The 22,097-nt window shown below is 36.1% G+C and overlaps 2 protein-coding genes across 2 annotated transcripts in view; both read right to left on the bottom strand.

Moving 5' to 3' along the window:
* The window catches only part of LOC107085074 (supervillin-like), a 30,511-nt gene extending 23,582 nt beyond the window's left edge, over positions 1–6,929 (bottom strand). Inside the window, exon 1 of the mRNA XM_015375219.1 lies at positions 6,791–6,929. The gene's annotated coding sequence lies outside the window, so the exon portion shown is untranslated. The remainder of the gene's footprint in view (positions 1–6,790) is intronic.
* A 1,579-nt stretch (positions 6,930–8,508) lies between these two features.
* LOC107085083 (glycylpeptide N-tetradecanoyltransferase 1-like) lies at positions 8,509–17,785 on the bottom strand. The gene is made up of 12 exons (XM_015375230.1): positions 17,694–17,785; positions 17,505–17,613; positions 17,162–17,306; positions 14,374–14,492; positions 13,155–13,246; positions 12,649–12,765; positions 12,374–12,544; positions 11,177–11,285; positions 10,867–11,037; positions 10,577–10,744; positions 10,346–10,483; positions 8,509–9,076 (listed from the first exon to the last, which is right to left on the bottom strand). The coding sequence occupies exons 1-12, from the start codon at positions 17,711–17,713 to the stop codon at positions 9,053–9,055; spliced, it is 1,383 nt and encodes a 460-aa protein (XP_015230716.1). The 5' UTR covers positions 17,714–17,785; the 3' UTR covers positions 8,509–9,052.
* Between the last annotated feature and the right edge of the window lie 4,312 nt (positions 17,786–22,097).

Raw genomic sequence — 22,097 nt, 5'->3', positions numbered from 1 at the left:
TTCTACCTAAATAAAAAGGCTAAAACACTTCCTCAAGTTTACCTCAAAACAACAGCCAGCAAGCAAAAAGAGGAATCTCTAAAGCCTGAGCGTAAAGCCTAAAAGAATGAACCAACAGTAGATGTTATTGCCTGCATCACATGAAAAAAATTAAACCGTTTGAAAACCCAACATAATAACACATTATACTTGGAAAAAAAAGCAAAAGTTGTTGCATATTCCATAATCAAACGGATATAACTAGTTTATTGTTGCTTTAATAATAAGTATACTTAATTTGAATATTATTTTTAAAAACTCTAAAGCAAAAACTAAATTAAAAATGCAGAATTTAAGTGAAAATCAGATTTTAAACTTAAAACTTTGGGTCAGTGGTGTCTAGTCACCCAATTTATTAATCCCTCTTTGCAATTTGCTTTGAAAGCATTGTGTTGATTCCTACATATGGTTTAGCTGTTATACATTTCAGCATGCATGTATTATTCAGTGACTCTTAAAAGGCACCATCTGTGACTCACATGGACAATAAGACAATGGACAAATGGAAGACATAAAAGCAAAGAGGTGGCCATTATTCCACTTGTTTTAATTGCATCTTTTATTCCTATGCTTTGTTTTAGTCATCACTATTGTCTACTGAAATTCTAATGTAGCACAAAACGCAACTTCTGCATGAACTACCTTTATGCAGCTCAACCACTATGTGTCAATTAAATTCGTAGGGAATCTGCCGTTCCTACGGCTGCATTTCCAAATTCTCCTGAGTGGTGCCCGACTTTACATCAGTGAATAAAGTGAATGTGATTGGTTGTTTATAAAGGGGGCGGGATTGCTGTGGCGGAAGATTCGCAAGCACCTTTGGTTGTGGCCGGTATGTCGGAAGCATCTTGCTAACCAGTTAGCAACTTAGTGCTAGTAGGTTCCTAATGGGAAATTCCATTGGGACCAAGTAGCACTAAATTGGTGACTTAGAAACAACACTGTCAAGGAACGCTATGGACAGCGGAAACATGCAAGAGGAGGAGAGTTTTGTGTCGGATGTCATGGAAGAGTCTCCCTCTTCATACTTTTTTAAAATTTAGATGAGGAAAGTTGAGACAAAGTTGTTGTGGAAGACGACTCCAGGGTGGCAGAAGCTTGGTTTGGTGTAGAAGGCTTACAGCCGTACATGTTTGAGCCCTTGTCTCGCAACGCTGCCAGCTCTGTTAGCTCTACGCCTGCAGAAGACACAGACATCCATCCCCGTGAACACTGGGACGGAACTCAATGGCAAATAAATGATTCTTATTTCTTATTTCAACCGTTGCGTATATTAGCTGCGGCATATGTATCAAGATGCTATGACCGAAAAAATTTGATTGACAGATGAACGTTGATATATGATTGGCCAAATGAAGGTGTACAAGCTGAAGTATAACTAAGTGGCCTGCATAAAACAACAGAAACCCCAACAGATTTTAAGACCGGATTTTGTTTTTTTGTTTTTTTTATAGAAATTTTCTGACTTTTGGGACAATATGGTCTGATAAAGAGTACATTTACATACATGTTTAAGCCAGAATGATTTGACATTTAAATACGACTTCCCTACGACTTTAAACAGAAGTGCAGGGAAAACATAAACGCCTTTGGCTGTAGAGGTGTTTACCAAACAGAGTTAGAATTTTGATTTAGAGGCTGGACGGGGTCCAGTGGCCAAGAATTAGCTTTGTCAATAAATGCCCCCACCCCCCCACCCCATACTCTTGCCTGTGGATATCTTGATTTGTCCCTCTATCATTTCCCGACAGCATTAAGTAAATATTTTTACTGCTTGGATGAGTCCAGCTATAACAAATGAGAGAAAAGACAGACCCAGCAAAAAGAGAGAGGGATGGTAGTGTGTGGGTGGTAACTGTCGACATTACAGCAGCCAACTTTTACAGTTCAGATGACAGATTTTAGTTAACTGTTAAGTAACAGCCAAGCACACAGTAAACCTCAATGAGAGGGTGGAGTAGTATGTTCACCTTAGAGATCACTCAAATATTTCAAATCAGTAAGATATATTTCTGACTTTACAGTGATTTCTCAAATGTGGAAAATTTAAAGCAACTAAAATATGCCTGTAAGGCAATACTACAATGAAAAAGTTCAGATTAGACCCCGTTTATGTTGTGTCTCACTACGATACCACAACAAAAGAAACTTGGTGTACTGCAGGGTAAAAATCACAATGTTTTGACAACAGATACTGTATGTGTCATTTGTTTCCATAGTTTTCAATAAACACATAATCATACTACAGAGTATGATTTTATCATTTGTTTTTTCCCTAAAATATTCCAGTTAGGGCTGAAAATTAGTCCGATTAATCAAATATTGGAATGATCATCAACTAATTTAGTAATTGATAAATCCTTAAATGGAGTATAGCGACTGTAAAACATGCCTTTAGCTAACAGAGAGACCCAATTAGAGCAGCAATTATACCAAAACTGTAAAAAGATTTAGAAAAAAAAACATTTATGATATGCATTTAAGATAAAAAACTATTTAATCTGCCATTATTCTCTAGAACCCCTCAAGTGGAATAGTTTTAGATTCACATGGTTTAATTCTTCTTGAAGAAACCATTTGCTAACCGCTTATTAATTGTTTAATTGATCAATAATCAACTGATTAAACGATTTGCAATATAATTGTTAGTTGCAGCCCTAATTTCAGCGCTTAATAACAAATAATTACAAAAAAGGTTTTGCTACCTTATAAATTGCAAACAATGTAAAGTCTAAGCAGCAGAGAGCTGCAGCACCTGATGTATACTCAGAGTTACTGGAGATGCAACACTAAACAGTGAAAAAACACTACGTTTTGTATTTACCACAACAAACTTTAGAGTACTGAGACAGTAACATAGTTCTGCAATAGGAAAATATAACTCCAAAAGCCACCATTAAACATCTCTGACAGCACTGAGGTGCTTTTGAGACAAATATTGACAAACTTGAAAATATTTTGAAAAAAGAAACTCCACTGTAAGGATAAAATGGGACCTCATAGACCCATTTATACCGTTAAAATGCAAAACAAGTGGATTTTAGGGTGTTTTACATTTTTATTTATTCTTTTTGTTGATGACAGGTCATTTGAAAGCACCATATAACACATAGCAGATTCCAGAACATAAAAGCTTCCAGAAAGCTGTAAAATACATGCTTAAAAAAAATTTCCTGCTAAATAAATGGCTGAGAGATTATTTTATTTCATAGAAATTGAGAAGTGTAATCTGAGGGACATGACATAATTAGAAGGACATTACCTTTGAAGAATTGACTGTAATGCGTTCAAGTTTGACTAAACAAAGCAAAATGAAAAGCGGCATGAATTTGCAGAAAAAAAATACCATTAAAATACCTGAAGGTTTTACCAAACTAAGCTTAACCCTTTGACCAACACTTCTGTTTTCAGTTTCCTTCACTTTGCACAGCTGTCACAGATACAGGGCTGTATAAGAGCCTTGCATACCTTGTCTTTCCTTACTTCAATAATATCAGTGGCTCGGGTTTTGAAACCCAACCATTTCCTGGTTATGATAAGTTGAACTAAAGGGGAAAAAAATTCCAGCACAGAACAAAACATGTCTCTGCAGCATGGGCCCTAATCTGGGACACACTTCTGAACCATTGCGAGAAACTCTCGCCTTTGTAAAAAAAAAAAAAAAAAAAAAAAAAAAATAAAAAAAATGATTCCAGCAAGAGCAATATAACACCCACCTTTTCCTGACTAACAAAAACAGTTCTAGCAGTCAATACCAGGTACCAAAAAAGATAACATTCACCTCTGCTCATAAGAAACAACATCAACCATCCTTTTCTTAGGCGTTTCCAGATTATTGAAAGGAAAAGAGCCACTAAACCCTGCATGAGCCCCTACTGCTCCAGCTGTTTCCCATAATTTACAGGCACAGGCTGCACATAATGAACTTTTTATTCTTAACAAAATCACAGCATTAATACTAAGACATTTTTAACATGCAGCATCTTGCTCAGGTTTACCAGCTCATGCATCAGTTTTTTCATGCTATTCTGCACAACACTATGAAGCAGGGAGGTTTCAGGAGGCCTGTTGTGACACAAGCAGCCGGGATGCCTTGCAGCAAGAAAAGTACAGCTTGGAAAGCCTCAAATACCATAAGGCCTATATACGAGGGCTCAGTGAGGCTCATTCTGTAAATCATGTAAAGGGAGGTAAAATGATAGTTAACTCGTCAAAGGCAAATTGTCATCAGTCTTTCTGAATGCATAAAAAAAATGAATGTGCACATTTAAATGGAATTTCAAGAGATCAAAGAGAACTAAAATACATATAGGAGAGAACAGCTAGTTAACAAGATCTGATACCTGCCTTATTAATCTTCAAAGTTTAATGTTTTATGAATTGAGAACTACTAAACCAATCCCATCATCATGAAAATACAGTAATTTATCTTTTTCATAAAATGCAAATGACTGTCAGGAATTTTCTCTGACTAAAGTGAGCAGAATGTGAGTTTCCCCTCCCCCACTTGTTGTAAGGAATGGCCAGTCAGCCAGCTGAAATATGTCAATTATGTTTTGTCTTCTTTACAACAAAGACAAAACAACATGTGTGGAAAAATATCTGGTCTGCAAACTAAATGGGTCTCACCCTTCACCCTTGTTAAGGTGGCGCTGTGCCATTATTAGATTAAGGTATGAATGCTAGCAACTGGAAGGCCTCCTTTGCATTTAACCAGATCGACTGGTTATTAAAGGTTTATTATATCTGAGTAATTCTATAAAGAGAATTCTGGTCTCTGCAGGCAACGCCATAAACTTTAATAAATTACTAAATATTGAAATAATTAAGATAATTTTCCAACAAATGGCAAAACTCTTAATTTCTGCATTATTATTGATTTCCATGCTTTTACTGACATTTACTTCTCATGCTTGGTTTACTAGCACCATGAATGACTGCTAAAAGACAAATGAGCAGTTTGTGAGGAAATGGAATATATTTCTAGATTTTTTTATTACCTATTGGTTCTCCTTTATGAAAAGGAAATGTAGTGCTTCATGTTTTCATTATGCCTTCATGTGATTTCAGTGACGAATAGGTGATAAATTTATCTATGTAGCTGAGAGAAAGTGGCTGGATAAGCTGATCAGGAAAGTCAGCTCTTTAATTGGCTGCCCTCTGGACAGGAGGTGCAAGAGGCAGGAAACAAGAGGATCGTAACTATATCTGTTGGACAATGTTTCCTACCCCATGCATTAAGCTGTTGCAGTCGGAGAGCACCTGCAGTGACAGACTGCTGCAACCTAAATGCACCAGGGAGCGTCATCACAGATCCTTCCTCCCAGCAGCTGTAAGACTCACTGTTCACAACAACCTCAATAAGTTGTTACATTGATGCTGATTTTGCAGTTTTTATCGTCATCAATTAAATAACATGCTGCTGTCATTTTGCATATCTCTTTTGTTGCTGCTATTTTCAAATATCCATTACCGTTAAAATATCCATAGCTGTACATTGCTTATTTATTCTCCAGGTGCACAGTATTTATATTGTTAAAACATTTTACAATAAAGTAAGTTATTTGTATATTTTTAACTCTTTACTATTATGTTACCCACTTATCCCCTTTTTTATAAGGTTCACATTTGTGTGACTATTCTTCTATAATCTTCTTGCTGCTGTAAACAACAGAGTTTCCCCACTGTGGGACAACAAATAGATTTTCTATTCTACTTTATTCTATTCTGAAAGGTTATTGCAATGTAGGAACATCCTACTAGCCCTCACCTTACATTGCAGATTGCCCCAATAAGTCATACTATTGGTAGAGTGACACATAAACATAGGGCTGATCTAAGCAGACAAAATGTAACCTGTGGTGAAATACAAGAATAGTTCCACATAACTGAAGGAAAATGTTTTAGTGGCTGTGGGTACTTTAACTTTCCTAACACTTTTTTTTTTTATACTCACTTTGTTTTCACAGCTGGGTTTGCACAGCCCTGTCCCAGATGACCTCTTTCTGTGACTGTGTGCAGAGAGACAGTAAAGGGGAAGCTGATGGGAGGACAGCAGGAGTCTAACAGTAAACCCCATTAAACTGTAGCAAAGTGAACAACCCAGTAAACCAAACAAGGGGGAAAGACCGAGATCAGCTTGAAGGGCTTTTTTTTTTTTTGTTAATGCAGTGACAGCTGTTTAATTTCTGATTAAGGCAACTTTGCCATACAATGATAACAGTTGGGGTTTAATATTTCCACCAACACCACTTAACCATTTATAGGGCAAGTTACATCACTTGCATACCCCTTACAAATAGAGTCTTATATATTATTAATTTCTTAATATATTATATATATTGACATAGATTTTTTGCCATCAAAATATCCATTTTTTTTTGTCACAAAGGAAACAAGGTCTTGTCCTGGATTCCCATAACACTATTGGCTTGAAATTTTGATTTTCAGACTATTTCAGTGCCCTATAAAGGGTTAAATGATTTGCAATCGCAACACAGGAAGCACCGTTTTATTATTTTTTTGCAAGCGTCCGTAGCTACAACAGAAAAAGTTGCGAAAACCTAAGAAAAAGTTCCACCTCTCACATTGTAACATTGAGTTACTCTAAATAATTGGTGCACCCATAAAGAGTTTTAAAAGAAAGCAGCACTATACAGTGTAAGGAAACCGCAGCACAGTTTAAACGCACATCAGCTGTTTTTTGTGTGCGTGTTTTTTTCTTTTTTTTAAAGTTCCTGTGCGCACTAACCTGAGTAAGTCGCCCCAGGCGGCACTTTATGTTCCGCTAGTGAAAGCGATTCCGCTATTGAAACGAAAGAAACCAGAAATATATCAAAACTTGCCGTTTTTATCTATAGGAAAAGCAGTCCCGCTTTGAAGGCTGGTTGCTGGCAGTTTTCGACCTTCAGCTCCACGCTGTTTCTGCAAAGCTTGCAAACAGAGCTGCTGCCAAGTCCGGCTGTCTGTTCAAACTTAAAATGCTTTCTGCTTCCTCATTGGTCAAACCTCACCATTGCGTTGCGTTCACGTGCTGCTGGTAAACGCCCTTTTTTGTTTTTTTTCATTAGGCTGCATTTAGAAGTTTTCTTACGTACAAAAAACGAAAACATTTTACAGCTTAAATGTATACAATATATTCTACTAAATATAGAAACGTCAAATAAAAAGAATGACTTCCATAAACATCCGTTGCTTATTTCGGTATAATCCAATTTATTAAAAGTATAGCCTTTACGAAGCGTTATAAAGGGTACATTCCTTACCTCCAAATTAAAACCTTTCTGGCTTTATTTTAGTATTTTTTCCACATGTTATATCAATCAAAAATGCCTTCTCTGCAACAGGAATGCATTTTCCACCTCTAGAGCCACTTTTTTTTTCTGTCAGTCAATAAAAAATCCAAACTATAATTTATTTTTCTTACAATTCGCTTCTTATGTCCGATGCAGGACCTGCCAAAAACTTTATATTATAGCGCACCCTACCGCTCAAAGTCAAACAATAAACCATAACGTGCGGCTTTTTGTTTAACCCTTCATAGGGCACTCAGTGAAATAATTTGAAAATCCAAATTTCAAGCCAATACTATTACTGGAATACAATACAAGAACTTATTACCGTTGTAACATAAAAAAATGATATTTTGATGGGGAAAATTAATGTCAGTGTAATAACTATAACTTCCCCGAATATATTAAGATAAAATAACAAAAGTGCATCTATAAGACATTCATGAAAAACACTCTGAGAGTGAAAAAAAACAAACATTTTTTTTGTACAACCTTAGAGGCATTAATGCTGATACTGGCACCTACATTTTTTTAGTTTATAAACCTAAATATGGTTGTTAACTAGGTTTATTAACTTTTTAACTTCACTTTTCAAATAGCTTTTTACCTTTTTTTTTCTACTTAATTTACACTACACTGGAAAGAAAAATCTACTGTAGATAAGTCCTTTTTCTTTGAAATAAGTGCATTCGTTCTTATATTGAGGAGATAAAAGAAAATTTTTTTCAAATGGAACAAGACAGTTTAGATTTAAAATACGTATACACAATTGGATTGTCTTATTTCGAGTGCATATTGTTAAATTATCTTATTTCAAAAGTAAAAATACTCATTTACCAATTCAACTCAAGGGTAAATTCACTTAATTTAAGAAATTTTTACTTGTTTCTAGATCATTTTTCCAGTGTAGGTAATATATCATTCAGGGGCTCATCTAATTGGTCAAATGCCAAAATAAGATGTACAGCCAAGTAGCAGTATCTTTGCTGAATGGCTGGATATAGATCTTGTGCTTCCAGATCTCACTGAGGGACGTGGGGGTCTCCATTTGTAAGGGGTATGCAGGTGATGAAAAACAGTAACTTGCCCTATAAAGGGTTAAAGTCAGTTTACACAGCCAAAAAATTACCCAGTGACAAACTTTATTGTTGTTGTAATTATTGTTAAAAGTTCTAACACAAAATGTTTGACTTTTCCGCAGAAATAAAACAAAAGAATGATTCAGACATTTGGGCATGAGGGAGTTTATTTTATGTTACTTTGGCCTAACATGCTGTCTGGTTGAAATGATGCATTTATTCAGATTGCTTTTATGTTTGACATTATAAAACTTCAGTAGGGCACACAAAACATTAATCACGGCAAGTCTGTGACAAAATAAAATTAGGTTTTGGATCGATCACGGTAACCTCATCGCTGCAGTGTTTATGCATTTTCTGCTGACCTGCACACACATGTATACACACAAACAATGTAAAAGGTCTATCCATGCTGCTGATCTGTTTATACTTGGATACCCTGAGAACTCTGAACACTATGCATGACTGTCATTCAAGCAAGGAACACATTGTACCAAACATTATTTTTGACTACGTTTTGTCGTTTGCTGGGAGTAAGGCTGCAGCTTTTCATGGGTCCATTTCTCTGCTATTTTTCAACACTGTAAATAATGCTAAAAGCACAAGCAGTGATGCAGATCTTTCCATCTTTAAAGCTTCAGATTAGTTGGGTAACACCAGGCCAACCTGAAAAAAAATAGAATAAAATAAAATGAAAAATCTGATAGTTAGAAATATGGATGGCTGCAAGCTACCATTGCTGCAGCCACAATGTCTTCAAAGGGTGGTCTGGTAAACCAAATAAAGAGAGTGGAAAGTGAAGAAAAATGGAAGCTTCTTGTTTTTGCAATTAAAATTTACCTAAAATACACTGGAATGACTCCAAGATAGAAAACTGGCACATATAGAGGTTTGTTTTATCGCCATTTCAAGGGGAAAATTTTCACTATCATGATAAGTAAATATTAATGATAGACAATCAATTATGGTTGGTGGTCAGTCCAGGAAAACATGAAGGACAAATTTCTAAATATGTTAAGTTTGTCAATTTATAATAAATTATGTTATACACATGTGGTACATATTTGATAAAGTTGCTTAGCTTCCTAGAGAGTATCTTTAGCGAATTCGCCCAAAATCAGTGGCGCAATGCTCACAAATATTGCAAAGAACCCCAGTTTTGTATGATTTTACAGCTCTGAGTTAGAATGTCAATGTTCAAAATAACACAGATAGAAGAAGTCTGATCAAGAATTGGATGTTTTAGAAGCTTGTCTATTTTTCCTTTAAAAAGGTTCAGATTGTGACCGAGCAATTAAATGAGTCACAAAACTGTTGCAAAATATCATTTGGACAGATGAGTGTAAAGTAGAGATGTCTGGTCAAAGTACAGAAAAATGTTTGGAGGAAACAAAGTACTATATCAACAAACAGCCCATAGCAAATCTAACATAGTGGTTCACCAAATGTCCCTAGACTCACATTTGAGGGTAACTGTCCAAAGAAAATAAAAAGATTTGTCATAAGGACAGTGATCCCACAGCAACCAAATCTACACAAGAATGAGCAACCAAAAACAAAGAAGCCCAAATTAAATGCTTTGGCAGCACCTTCTGTAAGCTGTGAATGACAAATTTTCATTTTTCAGGTTTCTATGTGTAATAAAGATACAATAAAAGACAGCAAGCTTTTCTTTCCACTTCACAATTATGACCTTTTTATGTTAGTTTATGGCATAAAACTTAAAAAGAAAAAAAAAACATTACTACTGAACTTAAAACATGTGCAATGGTTTAAGTATGAAATCGCTCAGATTAAATAAAAACTATGGCAGATTATTGTTTAGTGAAAGATTTAAAAAAAGTTCCAAGATGATCCCAGCTCAGAAAACTTTAACATACACTGAAAGACAAAAAGAGCCTCTATGCAAGAGCTGTTTTTCAGAACAGTGAGTACCTTGTTGGGACTCATGGGTGGACACATCCAGTTGTATAGGTAGTAATGGAGACTTTTGTCACTGAGGGTGAACTTTAGTTTTTCCAAAAAACTCAGGTTATCCATCACATCAAGGGCACAGAAGATGTCAAAGCCCTTCTGTTTGTGGGAACAAAATAAGTGTATAGTTATTTTTTTGCAACAATGGGCCTGGTTGTTAATTCAGAGATGTTTACTTTCAAATTGACTTACACTTTTAGCCCGGATCAGAATGTCCTGCATGAGTTCATCCATCCCTGTTGCATTACAGGCAGCGTAAAAAAGAAACGCTGCTTTGAGATTGGTGTGAATAGGATGGTTTAACACCCTGGAGCAGACGGTATAGAAACTCACCATGTCGGTCAGAGTACCATCGTCTGCCTGTGTGCAAGGAAAGGAAGGTCAATCAATTTTTTTACCCACTGCAGAGCAGCATAAATTCTTCACAAAAAGTGTTCTCTAAGTTCAAAGGAATTTAAAGTAGAGATACAGGGAGGTCAGACCTCAACCACATAGGTGTCATTCACATTCTCCTTTGGTAAGAACCAGTGCTCTATTTCCTGCGGCGATAAAAGGGGGCTGAGGTGGAAGTTGTTGAAGTTTTTCTCCAGTAACAAGTGGATCCCTGAGGAATCTTCTTTGGTCATAGGACGCAGACCTTTAATCTTTGTCACCTTGAAAAAAAAAAAAAAAAACGCAAAACTTTAATGTTTTATTCAATATGTTATTCAATAACTTCTTTTTCAGTCTAACATCTCTGCACTTTCAGCAGCAGTGCTGTAGCTTTGTCTTTAGATGGCAGTACACACTAACCTCAGGTAAGTGGTTCAACCTAATGGCTCGCTGTAGATTCATGCTCTGCTTCAGACCGGGGTAGTTGACCTCCATTAGCTTACGAGGATTCAAAGGGCGATGCCATTGGCTAAAGGGATTCATTATTTCATAACATGGATGAAAAAGACAGATGTTTCATTAGAGGAAAAAAAAAGAATCAAATGTATGGTCTACAGGAGTCTATTATAAATGACAAATATGACCTTGCAAAAGTTTTGACTTTAAGTCAATCACTAACACCTTAAGTTTGTTTAAAAACTAAAACAATGTGATTGTTACTCTCTCCCCATATAGGGTTTTACTTGCTGCTACGATAGACCTTACTGTGTTAAGTTTACCATTAAACATAGACTTTGTCTCATATGATCCTTCATCCATGCCAAATTTTAAGATGACTCTTTTTATTTTTTATTCCCGCTTATCCATATTTATGGACTGAGCGGTTCAAAGTTGTCCTGTCAGTTTTCACTGGAGCTCTGAGTCTAAGGAGCTCCTGCAGAATTACCACCGACCCTTTGGCTGCATCCCTGATTAATTCCCTATTTGCTGTCTGTCAGTTTAGGAGGAAGGCCATCTCTTGGATTGCAGTTATGTTGTAATCTTTTCACTTTCAGATGATTGATGTACGTGTACAGTAGAAGAGCTCTGCAAGATGTTTAAAACATGGGACATTGGTCATACATACTTTGAACTTATCTAAACTTATGTCCCTGTACCTTCTACAATGTTACTTTGCCTTAATGTTGCTGTTTCTTTATTGATTTTCTCTAACGAACATCTGGGATCTTTACAAAAGCTCTATTTATGCTGAATTTGAATTATAAACAAGTGGACATCTTTTAAACGGAACTACTGAAAGCACGTGCGCATGATTATGTTGAGGTTTATCTTAATAAATTAAATGAAATTCAAATGGCTGCCAGATTTATTTGTGAGCAAACACCATGGGAGTGTGTTTCTCTTCCCTCTCTTTCGCAATTATACAATACTTTTAATGACATAACATAAGATTCCCCCCACCCCCCCAAAAAAAATTTTTTGATGTTTGTATTTGTAAAACATCTTTCAAAAGGTAAGATAAAAAAAATTGATTTTTAAATCATTGTTTTGTGTCTTGCTAAAAATAAGTAGCTCATCACTTTTTTATGTGAGTCAGTCATGTGCAGCAGCTACTACCTGCAGGAGCTTATTGGTGTTGGCAGCACTGTTCCAGCTGCGTAGACAGCCTGAAAGAGACCTTGCTGGTTCACCCTTCTGGTAAGTTCTCGAATGAGAACCGGTGTCATTCGCTTGAGGCGCAGTTTCTTGTGGACACACAGGAATTTGACCTGCACCAACTGCTTCTTGCTGCAAAACAGATTTCAGGCCCTTGGCTTGAACCTTTATGCACTAATGCTGGTCATAAGATTTTACACCACACATATCTTAGCAAGAATTTATGAGCTACTCACATCTCATAAATCTTAACATCAGCTGGTACAGCGGCAATGAAACCCACTAACTTCTTGTTAGAGTCTACTCTAACGCCCAGGTGCCATTGGAGCAGCCAGTTTGGAGGCTGTAAAGTCCTTAGGAGGAAATCAGTGATATGTAGTACACTTTTTTGTTATATTTATACGAAATGCATATTTCCTTATGCTTAGTGACCAACAATTAGCTATTGCTCCTTCAAAACTGATGGCAAATATTGCATTCAAAGTAAGTATTATATGGTTTGACACTTCGGAGCCAAAGATTTAAATATGATAAATTCAGAATAGATTAGAATTAACAGTTTGGTTTATTTGAGAAAAAAAAAAAAGAAGCTGAGTTATTTCGGCTGAGACAATAATAAGTAAAACCGGTTAAACTTTTTAGCATGGGGTTCATTAAAGCAAATATGCCCTCTGGATTATTAACATAGTTCTTAAATGTGTCAATATTTGAAAATTTAATTTTAATAAAGAGATCATTTTACCACAGAAGATATTCTGGAGAGAAGTCAGATCTGATTGTGTTGTCGTCTTCTTCCATGTAGTTCTCATTTAACAGATGGCACAGCTCTCTTAACTGTAACCAAAGAAAAGCACAAATTAAACATAACTATGTTTTATTAACGCCTGTGGGTGATACTTCAGTATCCACCTGCTAGAGCGATTGTGTCTAAATGACACTGTTTTCAGAAACTGAAGCAATAAACTTGACTGGTTCAGTGATCCAGATGCCAGAAGCTACTCAGCAATGTTAAATCCATTCTTCTCTTTCAAACAATCAATGATCACCACCAGCACATGCAATGTCCTCATTTAAATAGGGGGTCCATGATATTTTTTTAATCTATTATTAACCCTTTATAGGGCAAGTTACTGTTTTTCATCACTTGCATACCCCTTACAATGGAAGCTCTTAGGGGTTGATTGAAAGGCGTTTAGGGCTAAAGACAGAACAATCCTGGAAGAAACCCTGCAGAAGACCTGAGACTAGGTACAGGTTCCTCTTTCATTAGCCGCAACTACAATGAAATGTTTTCCAGCAAAAGCTCATTCATGTGTTAAAATGGCATAGTCAAGGCTTAGATTTAAGTTCAACCCAGAATTTATGGAAAAACCGAAAAAAATACTATTCACTCACATCGTCCATTCAGTACAGTCTGAATGTATTTGAGCTATTTTACTGAGTCTGACCTCTAATTGGAGTAAAAGATGATTCCAAATTAACGGAATATAAACCCCTATCCAAATTTCTTATTGATTTAAAGAAGAGAACCATGTGATTTTATTCTTCCACTTAACAATGATCCTATTCTCTGAGTTGGTGCACATTATTACAACAAAATCAATTATATTTGAGCAATTTGACATAATGTGAGAAAGCTCAAGGTGTGTGAATACCTTAGCAAGGCCCTTTAACAACTATTTCTTTGGATGATTTTTATGAAAGAAAGACATTGAGTGTCAGCTTTTGTTTGGCATTCCCAAAGCCCCAAAGCCTCATTAAAAAATAAAATACCGTCGCCCAAATCTATTCTATTTTTTGATTAAAAAACCTGCATGTATGCACCTGGACCTGCATGACAGAGATAACCACACACAAATGCTCAAAATAAGAGAGTAAAGACTGAGCGTTTTCTTCATGATAATTTTTTTTTTCTACAGGTTTGCAATGACTGACATGGATAAATAGAAAGCTTGATTTACCACAGAAGTGTTGCTCAAATCCAGAGTATCCCATGAGAATCCCTGAGGAAGCAAGTAAGGCTCACTTTGGATACAGGTGCCCCTCTCCTCTATTGGGCCGTGTGATGTAATAACGTCACCTGAGTAAAAGCAAAAAGATAACAAATTAAGTTATTTTACATTTTATACCTAACATGAACTGATAAAGAACAGAAAATTGACAAGAAAGTATAAAGTTTCTACTGCCGATAATGGATGATAAATACAAGTGAAGATATGAAGTTTATGACGCCACAACACTGAAGATCAGAAATGTTAACTTTTTGGAGGGCTCTCCTCTCAACTGTACTGGACCCTATCCAACTGTGAGCTCCCTGTGGGCTGTGGTTTACACCGGTGTTTCCCAACCTTTTTTGACTTGAGTAAAACTTTGGCAGTACTTGAATTGAGGGGGGATGAAGGGGGGATAGCATCCCCCTTCTTAAAAAAAAAATCTTAAAACTCATTCCCCTTCTTAAATTACCACCCCCCTATACCATCCCCTGTGACATTTTATTACTGAATGTGTAAAATCTTTACTATATATTAACAGTAATAGCAATGATATTGCCCTTACAACATTCGGCGTTCTGTGGGCTTACGAGTAGCCAGAGCAAAATAAATAAAATCGAACAAATGGCCTACCATGACTATGAAGCTGATCCCAGTGATAAATTTGTCATCTGCTTTTGTTCCTAACTATATAGGGGCAGTGATAGCCATGCCAGTCCAGGGACTGACTGCAGTTCTACTGTAAGGTGCATCGGTCAAGGTCAATGACCGGCCAACCTGACATGTAACAACCATACCATGCATATTGCTTTAGGTTAATAAACTAAGTTAATAGGGCAATGTATGGTTCCAAAAAAATAATAATAATTCCACCATCCCGCCTCTTTTTTTTTCTTTTACAACTAGCTGCCCTTTGGGCCTTTTTTCGTACCATGAGTACCCCTCAGTCAAAAGTACTGATTGTCCAAAAATCGAATGTACAATAACTGATTATAAAAGTCTATTTTACTTAATCTTTTTATTTATTTCATTCTTAAATTTTATGCTTTCCATCTCAAATAAAAAAAAAAAACATAGATATGTTTCCTCGAAGTTAGTAAATAATCTAAATAAATACAAAATATGTCATATCATAAACCTGTATTTATAAAACTGGAGCTCCTCTGAGTATTCCCCCCTTTAATCTTATTTAAACTAGATGAATTCGGAACAAAACACAGAACAAAATTGTAGTCAGTCTGACTTTCCTAGTTTTACTTTGTTTTCATCATGACACCTGACCTTGCTCTAATGAGCTCTGACAGCTCAGTGTGAAAAGCAGCTGATCAGCTGGTCTCATCCTCTGCTTGGATCTGATGTGTGTCAAAGCTGAAGGTGAACTAAAAAATATAAGAAAAACTTACTTGTTGAAAAAAATCTTGTTTAATTTTTGAATTGGGTCCTCATAAAGAAAAACAGATCCCAGCCGTATTCTGTTTTACTACCGAATATATGAAATATTTTCATGAACCCCTTGCAATGCACTTATGGACCACTAGGGTAACACACCCCTGATTGGGAAACACTGGCTTACAAAACCTGAAAGCATCTTTGTTTCTTAATTTGCTGTCTGCTAATGACTTCTGTGCAGACAACCTCCCCGTTTTCATGTCTGATTCCAGGGGTAGGAAGCTGTTTTTAAAGGTAATGAGTATTATGGCCTTGGTAGATGTCTAGTTTCGATCATTTCCTAGACAGCACGAGTTTTGTGAAGTTTTGTGACACTCAAAGCCACCTCTCAATGTGTGGCATAGTAGTTAGGTGCCTAATTAGTCACAACACCATTTAAGTTATTCATTACACCTCTTGCTAAATCTCTAAAGCATTGAACTCCTTCAGATCCAATGTGAAGCTGTCTGTCTTTTATTTCTACACTTCCATAAAAAAAAAAAAAATCATAAATGATTCTGTCTGTTAAACCTCATTTTCTTTTTATTTCAAAACGAATGGCAAGTTCATTAATCATGACACAACCGAGCTTCTATTCCCGTAGTGAATACATGTTTACGGTGCTAACACAAACAACGTGGAGCAGAAATGTAGATATGTAAGGTTCTCTATTCGCAGCACAACAGTAAAGGAAGTGGAATATGATGATGCTTACTTTGAGATTAGTGTGTTGATTATTTGACTCCAGGGATTTGGCATGTTTTTTTTTTTTTTTGCTTTACCCTTCAAACCAGTGTTACGCAATCAGAAGCACAGTATTGTTCAGTAAACACATGATACTGAAGTCTAAAAAATGTAATTCAAAGCATGTATTTAGTTATGTAATAATCAGATACTCGTTGAATTGGAGAATATTAAATACATAATATGCTCTACAAAATATTAAAATCTTCATTATAGGTTTGTCTTAAAGATCTCATAAAATGTACTTTTTATAAATGAAAATAATATATTGATACCTTTCAAAACTATTCCATTATTACTTTTTGAGGTTGTACTCTATTTAAAGATCCCATGTGCTCGATTATACAAAACTACATCCCCACTATATTAAAGTGACAGCTTATCTTAAACCCAAAATAAGAAAAATATGTCTCTTATTCTGCTTTATGCTGTGTAATATAAATTAAATTTCTTCTTTTAGCTGACCTTCTGTCTTTGACTGAACCAATTTAACAGGTGTCAGACAGAGACTCCTATAATTTAATCCTTAATCTGATTACAAGTTCTTATCTACATAACAATCATGGGAGGACAACTCTCTGCTCACCCAGTTTGGGAACAGGCTGCGTGTCCCAGAAGCGGTAGGTGTGTTTTTTGGCCTGTTGTAGGGTCTTGGGCAGGCTGGAGCCCAGAGAGAAGAGATGAAGGGCTTTCTGGATCTCTTGCTGTTTCTTCTCTGGCAGCGAGTCGAGCTGGCCAAGAGCACGAATAAGCAAATACAGTTTAGCTGCAAAATGTGTCAGTATGAGAGAAGCTTAACAGGTAAACATGACTATTTGACCATAAAACACTGTTTCATTTATTGCAGATAAGCAAACCAATTATTTCTTAAAAAGGGAAATAGTTGACTAAGTGTAAAAAGCTGTACTTATATCAATGAATACACTAACCATGGCAAACGGGTCTTTTGGTCCTTCTGGTTTCCAAGCATTTTCTCTCTTTTGCTTCTTTTTGCTCTTTGCAAGACCACCACCTGCACCATCCGTCAGATTCTTATCTCTGAGAAACATTAAAATTCCTGCATATTCATTGCATTCATTAAAGTAAATTAAACTACAAGCCAAGGGTTTTGTACTTACAAATATTTTGAGTCAGTCATTGTTTAAGAAAATAGCTCCTCGAGGCTGTGGACCTTGAGGCTGCTTTTATTTTTAACGTATTTGCAGTTGCTTCACCCTTATCTTTAAAAGCAGTGAGGGAGGAGACTCGCTGGCTGGAATACTCAACCCATCTCACACCCTGCTGACTGATAGAAGAGGAGTACTGACCAATCATGTACTGTCTCAAATTTTATATGTTTATTAGATTCTGTGGAGGAAAAAAAAGAATATGTTATCAGATATAAGTTATTGCTGAGTATCTGGGTCCCATATGGTCTTTTGTTTAAAATGTAGAAACCTAAAAAATGTGTCATGTCCTGTAAAAATGGCTGTTAAGCATTAAATGATCACAGCTGTGGAGCAGTGCTAATGGTAGCCAAAAATGTTACCTTTCTTTATAAAACATTTTCCTCTGATTAAAAATAGGTGTGATAATAAGGGTTTCGTAGGACTCAAAGGCAGGCATGAAGCAGGCAGAATTGTGTATTATGTAGGTCTGGGGTCTGCAACCTGTGGCTCTGGGGCCGCAAGTGTCTCTTTGGACCCTCTACATTGGCTCTTAATAGTGTCTTGAAATGATATAATGAACCGGCTAAAGAAGTATAATGACAAATAGCAGCCTTAGGATGCTTTAGTGGGCTTTTTAAAGAATATCAAATTTATTTTTAATGGGAAAATGACATTAAAAGTAACAGAAATATGTTTTTTAAAATCAATTTTCATTGTCATTATCTTGAAAATTATACGTTGTTTTTTTCTTTTACACCAAACAATAACATATAGAAGAAAATCCCTGCTTCATCTTCATAAAAAGGATTTACGATTGACCTTATTCTAAAATCCAAATAAAATATCCTTTGTTAAAAATTGCAAAATATGTTTTATAGCAGATATTTAACCCCCAAAAAGTTGTGTTTAGTAAAATGTTTTACAATATATGCGTCTCTAAATGAATCTTAGCTACTTAGCTGAGCTCCTTGGATTTTAAAGGTTGCAGACCCCTGATGTAGGTTGAACGGGGAGCTAAACTAAGGCAATGCCTTAACAAAGTAAATAGATAAACATTAAAAATAAAAACCAGTAAGAAATCAGTAAATTTAGGGGGAAAAAAATGGAAGATCAAAGTCCAACATATTAGGACAATAAAAAGATGTGAATAGATTTAGAAGAGATTAACCTATGTTCTTGTTAGGGCATAATTTTTCCAGAAACTATAGTGATAGTTAAAGAGAGCACTCTACATGATTTAAATGCATATAGAGCTCCAGCACTTTTGTTAGATTACTTCCTATTGATTTCTCATCAGCTTTTAACTGTATCCAGCACCATATTTCAACAGAGAAGCTGCACTAATCTTATGGCATTGACCTTGTTCTTATATGCTGGTAGACGGATTTTTCTTTTAACTGTCTCAGCAGGCGAAAGTTAAGTTGGTTCTCTGTGATGTTCTCTATTTTTTTTTCTGGGTTCCCTCTGGGGTGTGTTCTCTCGACCCTTTTTTTTTATGTTATGTTCCAGTGAATTTCGAAGTCAGCATTCACTGAGTCACATTTCAAAGTCGGCTAATGATTCTGCCAGGATCGTTAGCACGAGCCAGTGTTCAGATTTCACTGTTAGATTTTAGTTCTCCTTTTTAAAGTTAAATTTTTAATAAATGGCTAATGCTAACAAAAAAAGAAAAAGTAAAGCACTGTTGCCTTATTTGTGATCATCTCTGGTAAAACAGCTGAGATTGTGAACCTTTATAAAAACCTGGCGACTATCCTTGATGAAAGACTGACCTGTGAAGCCCATGAGTCTCGCTGTTAGAAAGGCTCATCAGCGGAAACAGCTGAAATCCATTTTTATGCAATTGTTTTACTCTTGTTCTACTGAACTATTTAGTTTCATCCTCATCCTCGTGCTTGAGCTTTTAAATTTCAAGAACAAAATTAAGCTTGTGGAACTGCTAAAATGTACGACAAAGTCACGTTGCAGCTTTAAATGACTTTAACTGCACATCATGAGGTCAGCCTAGAAGGATCCTGATTAGTAAATATTCTTTTTACGCCTGATTAGGCATCATATTTCATTAGTCTATTTGTTCACCTACCCAGTTAAACCATTTTTTTTTTAAATAAAAATATTTCATTTCATTCACGGTTATTTTTAGCATTTTAAGCAAACTTCTGGTTTTACAAAATCCTTGTGCTTTCAGTGAGAAACACCTTACGTACATTTAGAAATCTGTGTTTATCAGCTTTTCAAGAGGTTAAGTACTATAGAACAACCTAATAAAAAAAATAAAAAATAGTTAGACCATAAAAGAAAATCCTCTCCCCCTGCTGATTATTCATAGCCCTTCTGAAAACAAGTGCTGTGACATCATACATGATGAACGATCTCTCTGTTCACCCCCAGGGATGTTAAGTGTTTTCCCTGTTGACTCCGTTCCTTGCTGCTTGGATTTGTCTGGTGTGCGCCGTCACAAGCATCGAGCTCACTTCATCCGTATAACCATTTGTGCTTAAACAACCCACCAGGCTTTGATCCAAGCGCTTTAAACTAAAATATGCATGTGAAACAGACACAGCCTGCATGTTTTTCATCTTTTAAAAGTGCAGCCTGAAGCTATTTTTGTCCATGCTTCACGCCTCTGTCTCATTATCCTGCCACTCAAAGCTAAATGCCACGAGGAGAAGGATGCTACTAACACCTGCCATCATTCAGGGCGAGGCAGAGGAGCTTGAGAGAAGTGGATAAACAACTGCTGATTGAACAACAAAGAGGTAGAGGGCAAGAGAAAGCACACAAGCATGTTCATTATGTAGTTCAGGTTCTCTTAACAGAAAACCGACTACATTTACAAATTGGGGCCTACATAATCGGGTTACATTCACATAGTTCTTGCATAAAAGGGAACTTTGTTTTAACACAAACTGGTGACACTGGGAGTAGAAATACAAATCCTTAAGGTCTGCGCATGTGAATTTTGAGTCCCTGCAACATCTATTCTGTATTTTTCTCTAAAATCATCCAGTTTTCAGTTAAATGTGAAAACAATTCAATTTGCCGCAGGAATGATTGTGCACAGACCACTAAAAGAATACGGAGGAGTTTGTTCTTGTGTAAAAAATATCTTCTTCTTTTTTTTCACCCCTTTTTATTTTGCTGTGTGAACACAGACACGATTTGAGGCTGCTTATATTGCTGCCTGTCATGTGCTATAATTTTTGACATCAGATTTTCTACCTGGCTGTGGCTTAAATGAGGACAGCTTTATGTACCGCGTAAACCATGGTATTTCATCAGCTGTGAGGATGATGGGCTCACAAATGCAGCGTCTGCTCAGCTGCACATGGTGTTTTAATGATTATAGGGTACATAAAATCCTAAAAGATTTAATTACATTAACCATGATCGTCCAAAGGCTCTGAGTTTTCACTGTAGCATCATTTTCATCATTCAGTTTTCAACTTGTCGGAGGAAAACAATTTATCAAGAGTAGAAAGATATATTAAGTCAAACTGATTATTAATCATGTTCTGTTATATGTATTAGAAATATAAACAGCGTATGATCAACTGCAGGCCCTGCACACATATTTTTACCCCTTGAGTTGCTTCACACCATGACGTTTCTGCCCATTTGTTGGTTTTGCACAAACTTGTTCTTTCCTCCCTCTCCTGGGTGGCATGCAGAGGTGTGGCAAATTCGGTTCCAGTCTCAGTTCCTGGTCCAGAGAGCCTTAGTTCCAAATGCAGCCTTGGTTCCAGGCAGACTCTGCTCCAGACTCAGCTCTCTGTTCCAGAGAACTTATCTTCCAGAACTTGCTTCTACTGGTGATGGACGGTGCTCCAGGCAGCTCAAAACATTCATTTTTCTACACACATTTCTTTAAATCTATTTTTTTTTATCGTTAAATATCGCATCATCCCCCCTCTTTTTGTTGTTCCTCCTTAGCCAGAACAGTAGCATGTTATTTTAATTTTATGTGATAGCCCTAATAAGAAATCCTGAATATTATAGTGGATTTTTATTTTCTTTTTTTTATTTACAAATAGAAATCTAAAACAGTATATTAGTTATATGTGTTTAGCCATGATTGATCCATCTTTCATCTTCTGGTAAATGCCAAAGAGCAGCATGATGTTGCCACCCAGGAAGATGCCAAAGGCCCCTGACTGATAGGAGCTCAAGAAAATAGATTAAAATTAATAAAACATTCATTAATATATATCCACTAAACATATCAAATGGAATAACTGAATATTATATATTTGTTTTATTTATTTTTGTAAAGTTAAATGTCCTAATTCTCAGACTAAACTTAAATATCTATAATAACTGAACACCCATCTGTATGTACATGAAATGTTTTCTTTTTTCCCCCCGCCTCAGTAC

This window comes from Cyprinodon variegatus, unplaced genomic scaffold, assembly GCF_000732505.1.
Source record: "Cyprinodon variegatus isolate N-32 unplaced genomic scaffold, C_variegatus-1.0 Scaffold115, whole genome shotgun sequence".
Taxonomy (NCBI): Eukaryota; Metazoa; Chordata; class Actinopteri; order Cyprinodontiformes; family Cyprinodontidae; genus Cyprinodon; species Cyprinodon variegatus.
This window is presented reverse-complemented; position numbering and strand designations above follow the sequence as displayed.

Excerpts from the sequence above, each read along its gene's own strand:
- LOC107085083 (XM_015375230.1), bottom strand. The coding sequence starts at position 17,713 with ATGACTGACTCAAAATATTT. Across the intron at positions 17,307-17,504 it reads CAAAAGACCCGTTTGCCATG|CTCGACTCGCTGCCAGAGAA; the intron begins GTTAGTGTATTC and ends GCTCTTGGCCAG. Across the intron at positions 10,484-10,576 it reads TTCTGATCCGGGCTAAAAGT|AAGGGCTTTGACATCTTCTG; the intron begins GTAAGTCAATTT and ends TCCCACAAACAG.